At 39.3% G+C, this 12,552-nt stretch overlaps 1 protein-coding gene across 7 annotated transcripts in view; it reads right to left on the bottom strand.

Annotated features, from left to right (window-relative positions):
* IGF2R (insulin like growth factor 2 receptor) overlaps nt 1–12,552 on the bottom strand; it is a 65,325-nt gene that overhangs the window by 1,689 nt on the left and 51,084 nt on the right. For 5 of the 7 annotated variants that reach the window (XM_075146264.1, XM_075146266.1, XM_075146267.1 and 2 more), the window contains exons 37-48: nt 11,341–11,502; nt 10,613–10,820; nt 10,062–10,208; nt 9,347–9,581; nt 8,214–8,350; nt 7,472–7,586; nt 6,387–6,533; nt 4,771–4,955; nt 4,141–4,327; nt 2,877–3,041; nt 2,185–2,254; nt 1,422–1,746 (exon numbers count right to left, since the gene is read on the bottom strand). In XM_075146264.1, the coding sequence (XP_075002365.1) occupies nt 1,422–1,746; nt 2,185–2,254; nt 2,877–3,041; nt 4,141–4,327; nt 4,771–4,955; nt 6,387–6,533; nt 7,472–7,586; nt 8,214–8,350; nt 9,347–9,581; nt 10,062–10,208; nt 10,613–10,820; nt 11,341–11,502 (2,083 nt within the window). Of the gene's footprint in view, nt 1–63; nt 1,747–2,184; nt 2,255–2,876; nt 3,042–4,140; nt 4,328–4,770; nt 4,956–6,386; nt 6,534–7,471; nt 7,587–8,213; nt 8,351–9,346; nt 9,582–10,061; nt 10,209–10,612; nt 10,821–11,340; nt 11,503–12,552 lie in introns of those variants that run through there. The other 2 variants (XM_075146265.1, XR_012673050.1) reach the window with 2 other exon arrangements.

The following is a 12,552-nucleotide window of genomic DNA, read 5'->3' as shown; positions in this document are numbered from 1 at the left end:
CAAAAAAGGATATCACCAGGTTGATGAGCAGCATTACAGACTAGTGCAAGAAAGATCCCAGACTTGAGATGTGGGATTTGGAATACCCACTTAATATCTTTTATTGAAATTGCTGAATACTTTATATTACACTATTTTGATTCAAAATGGATTTTTTATAAAAAGAAACCATTGTTGAAACTGAGTAAGCCAGCCAAAAGGAACAATGAAAAGTTTCAAAAAATTCTGTCTGATGCGTGTACTTGTATGATGCTTTGAAACCCTATCATTGCCCATAATTTAATTTAGGAAACACCTGGAGAAGAGCAAGACTGCTAGAGGAAATTTGACTTGCATTCATTGCCAGCAACATTTCAAATCAATGACCAGGGCCAGGACTGCAGCATAAGAGCTAGAACTTAGGCTATCAGAAAACATTGGCCCAATTTTTTTTTCTTGTAATTAATACCAGAGAGAGGTATTGTGCCGACTAGGGCTCCTCTAGTTGTTGGGCTTTTCTTGGTGATGACAAACTGGGCAGTGCAGATTGTATTATAGGAATTCTGCCTCTATGTCCTTGAAAACTCTGGTTCTCTGTGCAGTTGGCCTAGTCCAGCCATAATCTAGGAAAAAAAAAAATCTTTGGGTGCTTGTCAGCTGCTTAGGCAAATACTGATGAAGTCAGTCATATGACCAGTACGAAAAAAAAAAAATATCATGCAAAGAACAGCAACCATTTCAGGCTAAAGCTATGCAGAGTTGTACCTTTCAGTCAATACCTTTGAACCAATGATCTGTTTAAATTAGAATGGATATTCAAATTTACAGGATAAATTAGACCAGTTCCAAAATTTACATCAAATCATCCCAACACACAAGTTATATTTTTCCTTGTCTTACGATGGGTGAACCCATAGAATAATACCCTGCCGGCAGGAAGAACATGTTGCTATTAAGCAAACCTGAGTAGTGAGGATCAATAAATACAAGGAGTTAAAATGCTAGTAGTCAGATAACTTGAGTCTCAGGAGCCAGGGGCTTCATTGAGCCTTAATCCTTTCCTTTCAAAGGTTTCTCTTTTTTAAGCAAGCATTTAACATCTATGCTGAGGCTTTAAAAAAAAAAAGTGTCCTGGCTAGAGAGAGTCAACTAACTCAGCCAACTGGATGTTAGAAATCCAGTCATTACTGAACAGATCATTGTAAACAACCAAGAAATCTTTCTCTTCTTCCCTTTTCAATGGTTTCTTGTTAAAGGCAAAATTCAGAAAAATCTTTCAGGCTGAAGTCCTCATATTTGGTTGGAAATGTTGTCCCGTTATATATAATCTCTCTATATATATTTGATTAGGCACAAGAAGGGTTATTAAACATTCAACAAGTCCTCATCACTATCATCATGAAACGATACTGTATTTGTAGAGTTCTGTGCCTGCTGCTGACCTGGCTTGGCTTTTGCTTTACTTTCCCTTCCCCCATTCAGCAAATAAGCTTTGTCATCACTTCCAAGACTGGGTGGCTTCTTTTGTGGATGCTTGCTCTTGTCTAGTCCTCTTCCTGTTTGAATCTTTACATCTGGAATCGTTAACACTTCATCCTCACTGTCCAGGTCATCCACATGGAGAGAGGTAAAGGCTTCAGATGTAACAGACTTGGTAGTAACGTGACCATTCTCCTGCCCTCCTTTTGCTGTTCTTTGACTTGGTGCTGCAATTTCCTCCATAAGCCACTCTGTTTCATTCTCATTAGCTTCTTCTTCACTGTTTATCTGCAAGAAGAAAAATGCAAGAGGAGACTGCATATACCACTCTAGACTCTGCCACATGCTGATCTCCCCAGCCATGGGGAGACCCCACAGCACACATGGCCTTGGGTTTAACTCCATCATAAGATAGTAATACTGCAACAGCATGATGTTACTCTCGCTTTTCACTACGTCTGAAACAGACTTCTTTCTCTTCCTGTACATTTATGTGTTATTTGGCTATTTATGGACTGCTCTTCATTTTGTCAACTCTATCTTCCTTTCCCATTTCACAATATAAATGTAGATAGCTCAGCTATGTGGCTTTCCTGAAGCCATACAGTATGGTTTCCATGCACTGGATGAACTAGGAATTAAGGGGGTTTATTTATTTATTAATAAAAGCTTCATATTAAGAAAACTTGACAAGAAACAAAACCTTCGACTTTGCCACTGTATTACCTTTGTGTATTTGTAGGAAACACCAGATGTTCTTCTGCAGCAGTTCGTTATCTTGTTTATTACGATTTCCCTAAAGAAGGGGAAGAATACTGCATTAGAGAGACTGTATCCCCCTTATTAGTCCTCACTTTTCTTCACTGGCTTTTCACCATCAACATAAAGCAATTCACCAAGCAAGCTGCAAGCTATCGCATAGTGACACTTGACCCTGAACCACTCTAACTAACAAAATTCAGTCCATGATGACCTACATCTTCCCCCTTACCACAGCTTCAAGGTGACTGTTCTGAAACACCTCTGGCTTTATGTCTAAGGGGCAAAAACCCAAACTTTTCTGGAAAGCAGAGAGTCAGCAGGACTTGCACTTGTTCCTTGCTGCTGTTGTATGGTTCCAGCTTGACGCCATAAAAGGAGAGGGCTATCAAATACTAACAATATTGTCACACTGTTTTATCCTCCTTAACTAGCAGTTGTCCACAACAGAGACTGGCTCAATTCAGTTGTGTACTCCAGCCCTCTTTACATGGACCTTCAGCCAGTAATGGGGAATTCGGAAAAAAACCCAGCCGTTTGACAGTTGATGCTGCCAACACAAAAACAGAACTTAAATCTCTAGAGTTCACTACTTCCCTTTCACTGAGGAAACCAAGTCCTACCAAAGAAACTTCTAAAGCCTCCCAGTCATTTCTTACCTCCTCTCTTTTTTGTAGAACAGCAAGATTATTAGGCATGCAGTGAGAACAACCAGGAGGACACTCAGCACAGCACCAACAGCCTGACTTCTCCTTGAAAGTCCTTTATGTACTTGGGCCTCCTGATCAGTCTGGTGCTCATGGCTTCCTGGATCATTGGTTGATCTAATAACATAAATTGGGAAGAAAAGGGTGAGTAAGATCTATTGAGCAGTTGCAGCAAACTGGATTAGAAACAGCAGATTCAAAGAAATTAAACACACCACACCATCCTGTCAGTTCTACCTAACAGCTATAATGAACTGAATATAGGGGATTTCATTCTAAGAAAAAATTACTGAAAAAATAAAAATGTATAAACTGTGCCTACATCCTGGTATGCTTTCCAGCAGTGCATAAAACTGGTTACAGTCAAGTCTGAAGTGCATGATTAGGCACTCTAGAGTTTACAGAGCAACAGCTATCCACATAAAGCTGCTATTTTAGAACCAAACCTGCACCTGAGTAAGCTGCAAAAGCTACAGCAATTATTTACCTTCCAGCTGACTATGGCACTACACAGACCTCAATAGCTAACTGCCTGTTTAAATCAGAATAAACAGTTTCCTTGTGTTTTCAAGCTAGCAGCCAGAAAGTGAACAGTCCTAGAAGTAGTCACTCCATTCTTCGTAGTGAGGCTGCCTACATGTCAAGATGCTGGTAAGCACCTAGATACAGTCACTCTGCTTTTAACACTATCACCTCATTACTCCTTTTTGGATCTGTAGATAAGCTGATCATAATTGATTGCAGAAATACCTCATTATTCCTCTAAAACCTGTAATATTTTCACTCCAGCCTAAAGAAGTAGGCAGATAGAGGGGAAAACCAGTCTTTGCCATGGCTTTAAAGTTTCCCAGACAGTAAGGCAAGGAGGACAAAAAACCTTACCCAAATACTGGTTACTCCTCTCAGTAACATGAAACAGCATATTCTGTTAGCTACAGTAGGTTTTACTTAGTGAGAACAACAATATTAATTCCACCATGCCTCTCCATTTCCCGTGCAAACAAGCAGCTTTAGGTCCAGATCAACTTGGCAATCTTTTATTTAGTGGTCATGTGCCAAACATTATATACATGAACACCAATTCCATCTACCCATGAGTCTGCTGCTTTTTTAGCTTTTCATTTTTTCCAAAATCACTGCACTGAACAAATACAAAAATACCTTTAGTTGAGAAGTGCTGACAAGACCCGCTTTCAGAAAATGGTTAACTACTCACATTAATGGACACACAGCAGATGTGTACCAGGTAAATAAATACTGGCAATCTGCTGTCTCATGAAGGAATTCAGGGATGCCTTCCTTTACTTGTAGATTGCAGTGCAAGAAAATGGTTGAAGATACAAACTTTGATTTATCTTTACCGCATCTGGAGTCTGATGAAAATGTGACATCCAAGTCATCATCTACAACGACAAGAAAACCTTATAGTTTACTACTTCCCTGAGAACACTCTACTAACACCAGACCCTGGAAAGTTATGTATTTGTTCTGCAGTAACAGCTTATACTTTGCAGTACCTGCAGGTGAGGTTATACTACTTATACATAGCTGGTCCCACCAGTTGCTATGGAACAGTGGGCTAAGCTCTTCACAAGAAAAAGTAGCACAGAAGAAAACAGGAGACCAAGTCTTCTATCTTGCATTGTTCTACCAAAGTCTTTCAACAAGTGTCAAGCCCAAACCCTATTAAGGCCACATTTGCAACAATAAGAAAAATCCTGCTAGACAGGCTCTGGACACCTTTACAGAAATGGATTAGCACAGATGTTATGAAACAAGAACCATTTTCTGATGAAGCAATTCACACAGAGTATCAAGCAATTCTGGCAAGTGAGCAAGTACTTACCCTTAACATAGTATTTAGCTTTTCTGGCAGAACCAATTCTCCGAAAGCGACGTTCATTAGTTTTAACCTGGCAGATGTTTGCTCCAGAGCATTCTGGGAAACTTGAGTTTCTTATACCAGAAAGTTGAATTTCATATACATATTTATCACCATTTGTCCGTATGTCACCAGAAGCCGTGTACAGCCTGAGGAAACAGAGGGCAGGTCCATCCTTAAGTCTAAACTCACAGATTTCGATTATTCCCAAGACTTAAGACTGGCCACAGTGATAGCTGCTACCACTGGTTGATTCCAGAGCAAGCTGGAGTGACTGATTCAGCAACCAGAAAAGATGCAGGACTGAGGCATCCTCCCTGAACATTACAAATGAGGATTGTATTTAGCATAAATATAATCTTTCTAAGAAAGCACAAAAAGCAAACTTCTCTAGTTATATTGCCCTCAATGGGTGTATGAACATGTAAATACCTCCAAAAGATTAAGATAAACTGGAGACAAAAGCATGATTCAGCAGCTTATACACAGGCTAGCCTACTCACGATAAGAAACATATTGTGTGTTCTATAGCTACGATAAATAGCATAGCTTAGCTGTCTTCTCCAGAAGGGTAACTAGTTCTACCGTAAGTGTTACCTAAATACTATTTACAATTGTACCCTTTCACATTGCTGGTCAGAGTGAGAATGCTCTGAGATTCACTGCTATTTATGCTAGCCACCTGCTCAAAGGCTAAGCTTGCTCAAATATGACTTGCCTTTAATCTCACATTACACCAAGTTTTATTTTTGTCCCGACTTCCTCTCCTCCTTCAACCAGCCCTGTTTGATTTTTGTTTTATCTCTATCCTTATAATGCTATCACCATGTTTGCACAGCAGGTTTATTCACAACACTTCTGCTCAGCTACTCCAATCCTGCACACACTGATGGTTTGTGCCCTGCAAGCAGAGTTTATTCTTCCCGTAACACTAGTATGGGCAGATTTCCTTCCATAACGCTAGCATTGACGTTAAATATAGTAGTTTATAAGAGATTGTGGACCAGAGTTCTGTGCAATGTACCAGCAGTACAGTCAGTGTAACTGCTGGTCTTCCCCTCCGTCTCCTGAATTCAGTCATGCTTGACCATTCCTCTAGAGCTGTCCTTCCTCACTTCTACGGCTTCTAAAGCATGGGTTCCTACTTTCAGATGGATCATCTGAGCAGGAAAAAGAGGTGCTATGCAAAAAGCCAAGGAGTACTCTAGGTGAAAAAAATCAAGTTCTCTGGCACTGAACTAATGCCTACACAGTATGGAAGAGAGCAATAACCCACAATAAAGAGACCTAACATCAAGGTGAGTATTTGCAGGCTTTAGACTGGTCTTGAGTACACCTGCACATGCTCAAAGCTATAAGCCCAGCTGTGAGCTGCACTATTAACCAGTCAGTCATTGGTACAAGATGAATTCAGTGCTATTTCCCCTTGACAGCTGTTAAGGCAACATAGAATATTCACACCAAGTTCTCTTTTCTTGCAGTACAGTTCTACAGGACTAAGGTGTTGTGGGTTTTGGTTGTTGTTGGGGTTTTGTTGTTTTGGGTTTTTTGGGGGGGGGTGGTTTGGTTTTTTTACTTACTTGAAATAAACATCCCCTAAAGAGAAGTTTTTCCCTGTTGCAGGATTAATAACTGTTCCATTCACCACCTCCACCTCCTGCTGCTTCACAGCACAAGCTGCACGTGTGTCCCAAGTGATGTAGTAAGCACAGTTTTCTTCATCAATCCTACCAAATAACAGACACAAATCTCAATTCCAGGAAACAGTAACAAGTGCTTAGTATCTTGAGAAAGAGAAGACACACAGCTGCTAACCCATGCGTGGGAATGTCCTGCCTAAGCATCATGCCAAGAGTAAGCTAAAATAGTCAAGTAGCACTCAAAAAAAAGCTACTTGAAGAGTTGCACTACACTCTTCTGCAGTTCCAAGACCTAAAAAGACCTGGCTGCATTTGGAACTTCCTACTTCAAAAGTTCCAGAAGTCACACAGCATATCAGAGGGTTTTATCAAAATATTTAACTAACAAACATGTCAGGCTGCTCTTGGCAGATTTAATGTGCTGCACATTAATTAACTATGACAAGGAGTATAAGCTAGTCAGATTTTGCTACCTTGTTCTTCGACTCATATAGAGCATCTTGCTCAGTTTCCCAATTCTACAAACAATATACAGTTAACCAAAACAAGAGGGAGCAAAAAGCCATCAATCTTTCTTAGTATTTGTGATCATGCATATATACCTCACTTTGGACTGCTTTTAGTTAAACAATCTGTATTGAGGCAACAGTAAACATGTTTTATTAGCTCAATCACTTATCTACAGTAAGTGTTCTCTACTAAACAGAATTTGAGCAAAGTTAAGAGTGGTTGTACTACAATTAACATTGAAAACAACAGCATCCCCGCCATTGTCAGATCTAATTTCGAAGCAGAATGCTTAAATTTTTGCCCAGAAATTTTAAGATAAATACAGAATACAATTGTTTATGGAAGTGAACAGGTGCAGAAACTCCAGAAGATCCATGTCTTACAAGTACAGACCAAGGATTATTTTAGGGACTGTCCAACAGAATGGACAGTCACTGTCCTGAGACTTGCAGTTTACTAGAGAGGTACAAAGGAATAAACCATGAAGATCAGTGGTATGTTTATTTGTTACTCACCTCTGCAGCATGGGCATGCCAACTGTTTTTGCACACTTCAGTTCTATAATTGTTGTTACTTTCTTGTTTTTCCTACATTCCTGCCCACTGGAATAACTAATATACACTGTATCACCTAGAAAAGAAAAATGGTGACACTTAAGGTTTTTGTAAGCAGCTGTCAGAAATTCCCTTTGGTCATTCTACAGACTTCATTACTTTAGATTAACTTCCAGGTTTTTTTTTTTCCCACTGCATAGACCATGTATCAATTACAGCACTTCAGTAATTTGAGGCCTTTACACCCTTCCACAATCATAGAATCACAGACTGGTTGAGGTTGGGAGACACCTCTGGAGGTCATCTGGTCCAAACCCCTTGCTCAAGCAGGGTCACCTGGAGCCAGCGGCCCAAGACCATATCCAGACAGTTTCTGAATATCTCAAAGGTAGGAGACTCCACAACCTCTCTCAGCAACCTGTGCCTGTGCTCGATCACCCTCACTGTAGAAAAGTGTTTCTTGATGTTCAGATGGACAATTCACTTACAGTTCTAATGACAACGCTGTTTATTTGCGTCAATGTTTTCTCATGGCTTAAACATCACTTTTGAGTAGTAGCATTTACTGTTTTTGTTTTTAAACGGAAGACTCACTGGTAAAGATATTTCAAATTAAAAGCTTCACCATAATTTAAGAAGCACTATAGTTAGGTTGTAAGATTTAATCATCTCTAGCTCTCTACAGGAACAAATGTAACCTTACCTGTCACATTCAGCTTCTGTGTATGAACAAGTCCAAGAACTTGAACGTCTCCATTGTTGCTTTTCCTGCAAATACTGGCTCTTTCAGGGCAGCCTGTGGGTCCCTCATGTACCCTCTGACAGAGATTCACATAGTACCTACAAAGAACATGGTAGACAGAACTTCTTTAAAATTAATTTAGGCTAAACTGAAAAAGTGAGATATAAACTTTAGAATCCTCATGGGAAGCTAACCAGGTTGAAAGAAATTAAATACTCTAATTAGCTGACAGAATAAAGCGTATACTAAGGTTATCATTTTCAAGTAAATGACTATGTAAAAAAATTTATTATTTATCAGATTAGTTCACTAGTTAATTTTGACCTAGGTCAAAACTAGAAATTGGAACTGAGTCAAGAAATGTCCAAAAGTTTTTTCAGCTATAAAGGTTATACTGCTATCCTAAACGCAGCATCTCTTCGGAGCTGTACCAGTTAAGTTTTATTAGAACAGAGGAACTAGTAGCAAAGGCGGTGAGTGTAACAGTTTTGTTAGCCCACAGTTTATCATAAGCTTAGAATTAGATGCTCTCATCCTTGCCAGGATGAAGGATCTCGTCCTTCATTTCTATTTGCTAACTGGAGGGGGGAGGCTGGGGAGGTTGATGACTTCCTGCCGTTCATATTTTCCTCTAAGTTGATTCTTAGAGGAATGGGGTGAAAAAAGCCCTACTTAAACTTTAGACAAAAAGTTAACACACTTGAGTCAAAAGACAGCAATTAAGTCATTAAGATTTTTATTCAACATGATTAAGAATCCCCAAAATTGCATTTAAACTATAAAATGACTTTAAGATAGCAGTTTAAATAGAAAGCCTTTAAAAAGCTTTTAGTTTAGACTTACTCATCCTTTAAAAAAGGTTAGCAATAGAGGGAAAGGGTGCGGATGAAGGCAGTAATTATTCATCCTCTTCAGATAAAATGGGTTCCTTTCTGGTTTTTTGTCTATATGCAGTGTTAAGCATCGACAGTTTTAAGACACTGTCAGCAATTTAAACAGACTCTGAACAGGGACCAAACAGAAGTACTATGCCACATTACAACTTCAACTGTACTGATTAGCAAGCTGCTCCCTGGGAGTTGCTCATTACTCACGAGTTCCCATTGTTGTAAAAGATCCATGATCCCGTCAGGGAAGAGAGCATTCTCAAGTCATAAGTTCTGTGTTTTTGGACAAACTTGCACTCCATCATCTTGGGAGGACAAACAGCCTGAGTCTTCCATTCAAATGTCACAGCACAGCCAAGTGTCTCACTCAGAAGGTGTGGTCTCCCAACACCAGCATTTTCATCACATGTGAAGATAATGGTAGATTCCCGTCTTGCAGTTGCTGTAAGGTGGAAGGTTGGGGGGGAAAAAAAAAAAAAAAGGAAAAAAGTACTTTGCAAGAGGCTTTCAGGCATGTATGGATTTTAGTGTAGCAATTTCGCAGTATCAACAAAAAATTTAATCGGGTACTGTTTCAGATAGCAAAGAGGCACAACGGCTTTACCTAGCAATTTTATTCCCTAGGTTAGCTTTCATGCTTTTTAGAAACTAGTGTTCCTTCCAAAACAACTGATCTCCATCAAAGCAGAATCATCACTTACGACTTGAACATTCATGATCTAAAAGCATGAACTTTTTATTTCAGAAGTATTTTGCTCACTCAGTTGAGTAAAGTCAGGTTTGTCCCCTAGATTCCTTGTCTTGCCCACTCCTATCCCTTTACTTCCACTGTATTGCATCAGAGGTCTTTTGCCCAGCCTAGTAATGGCTAACTCCCTGTGTTAGCTCAGATCCTTGCACATGAAGTATAGGAAGTTCTTACCGTTACCACAAAATCCCCACTTTCCATCTCCCTGGTAGTTTTCAGTTGTAGCACACCATGGTCTATTCTTTTCTTCTGTAATACATTCCTCATAGGTCTTCCCTTTGTACTTGAAGGGGAACACACAAAGCTCTCCCTTTTCAGTCACTGAGAAGGAAAGGTATATCCTCTTAATAACATGCAGCAGAATAGCAGGCATATCTATATTCAGGATCATATCCAAAGCCTGTACTTCAATGCTAAAGAAAAGTCATGGGCAGAGACAGACAACAGAAATACTGAGACACTGAGTCTAAACCCAATTAGAAAACTAGGATGTAGCATACAATTAGCTACGACCATCCCTACAGAAAAGTTGCACTCTCTCTTCTAGGAGATATATGTTAATGTTGCAGATTAGTATGGTTCATGTGATTTAATGAAACTACATGTTTCTATTAACGTATGCAAAATCCATGTTGCTTCCCTCCTATTGCCACAAAACCTCATATTTTAAGGGTAAAAAAACCTGACAGGTTTTTACATAAAGAATGGGTCTGCTTCAATCTCACCTGGAGGGCACCGATCACCTCCTGTATACTGCAAGATGACTGTTTCATCCTGGTGGCTATAGTCCATTTTCATTTCCTTTATGTTTCCAAAAGATGACGCACCACTTTCAGATGTCAGACACACTGCTCCATCTTTGCATTTTCCCTGGGGCAAGTCTTCCGCCTTACTGCATACACCAACACGGTAACTGTTGGATCCAGAAAATACCTGTGTGGACATCCAGAAGCATCACAAACTGTAGGCTGCCTCAGAGCCTACAGTCAATACTTAAAGAACCACCCGAGTGCTTTATAAACCAAGACTCATGCAGTACTTGCATAATGCAGGAGGAAAATAAGATAACTAATTTTGCAAGTCTGGCCTTCCTTAACATGGCAAAACTGCAGATAAAGTACACCCACAGGACCAAGGATACAGTCTGTTCAGCAGACTTGTTTTCATGTTCAGGATTCTGCCACAGGTGGAGATTTCTCCTTCCTTTCCCCATCAGTATATCCATGAATTTCCCTCTCAAAATCATTAAAAACCTAATGTTATTCCCTCTAATATTATTCCCTCTGTAAGAGGCCAAACAAATATCAACACTGACCACAGCTGGAGCACATGCTTCAGTCTCCTCTCACACCCCAAGATGGTTAAAAGAAACCCCTGCTTCAGTTTGAAAATGTTGATAGCAATGGGCAATTAAAAAAAAAAAAAAAAAAATCACACCACCAGAAGGCATTACCTCAAATGATCTTCCAGAAAGCCTGGTCAGGTTAAAAGTATAGTGTAGCTGTTCATCAGTCACAGAGCAGCCTAAAGTTTTCACTTTATCAGGACACACAACTGGAGTTTCCCACTCAAACACAAAACTGCAGTCAAGTTTCCTTATCATCTTTGGCTTGCCCTATTACCAAAGAACACAGCAAGATATATTACATAAATTTTGAAGAGTTTGTTGTTCTTTTGGCATTTCCCCCCCCCTCCAACAGTTAACCTCAGTTATTACTGAGGCTAGACTTTACTGACTGTAGGACAAACACCATGTCTTCATATTACAACAGGTACCAAAAAAGCTACAAGTACATTCTACCTAGCTCTAGAAAACAACCAAAGCAGTAATTGAAGTACACAAGCTTTCTTATTAATAAAATAATAGGGTTTCTTATTAATAAAACAAAAATAGGGTTGAGATTTTGATGTTCAGATTAGTTGCAAGCAGCAACAAAAGTGTGAGAGCACTGTGTTTCTCCATGGTAGAGAAAGTTCACTGAGTTAAGGTTTAGAAAGAATGCTGTTTCCTTTGTCATATTTTATTTAAAATATGAGTATGGCCTGTGTAATATTCAAAGCTGCCTAGAGTTTCAGCTCATGCCCCATGTTGATGGAAAATGGTTCCACTGAGTATCTTCAACAAGCTCTGGTTTGTCAAACATCATACCTGAGTGCTTCTCTACAGTTTGTTAAAGCATTCAAAAAATTCAAGAAGTGTTAGATTCACACCATCATGCAACCTCAATTTAGTGTTCAGGTGTCAACACAAAATAAAAACATAAGTATTTAAATGCAAATTTTTAAAGCTGTGTATGATTATGGAAAGGGTTACAACATAGGGGAAACATTTCACAGTAATAGCTTTACAAACAGTTACACTGGTTCTTGTGTTAGCTTGTGGTACAAGTACAAGCTTTTGGACCCAGACAAGGTGCAATACAGCATTAAGTTTAATGCCAGCAGTAAGTTATCACTACATTACTTCAGTGGAATCTGATCCTTGAAACCATCAGAACCTGCTACTCTCAAGCCTAAAGTTCATGCACTCTGAAATTTTGCCTGGTTAAGAATACAAATACTAAGTATTTAAGTATTAAGTATTTAAGTAGTTAAGAATACAAATACTAAGTATATTCTTTGTTGAAACAAGTCCATCCCTACATGCTAGAAAAATCTTTGATTT

This window comes from Calonectris borealis, chromosome 3, assembly GCF_964195595.1.
Source record: "Calonectris borealis chromosome 3, bCalBor7.hap1.2, whole genome shotgun sequence".
Taxonomy (NCBI): domain Eukaryota; kingdom Metazoa; phylum Chordata; class Aves; order Procellariiformes; family Procellariidae; genus Calonectris; species Calonectris borealis.
The sequence above is the reverse complement of the archived record's forward strand: the minus strand, read 5'-3'. Positions and strand labels throughout refer to the sequence as shown.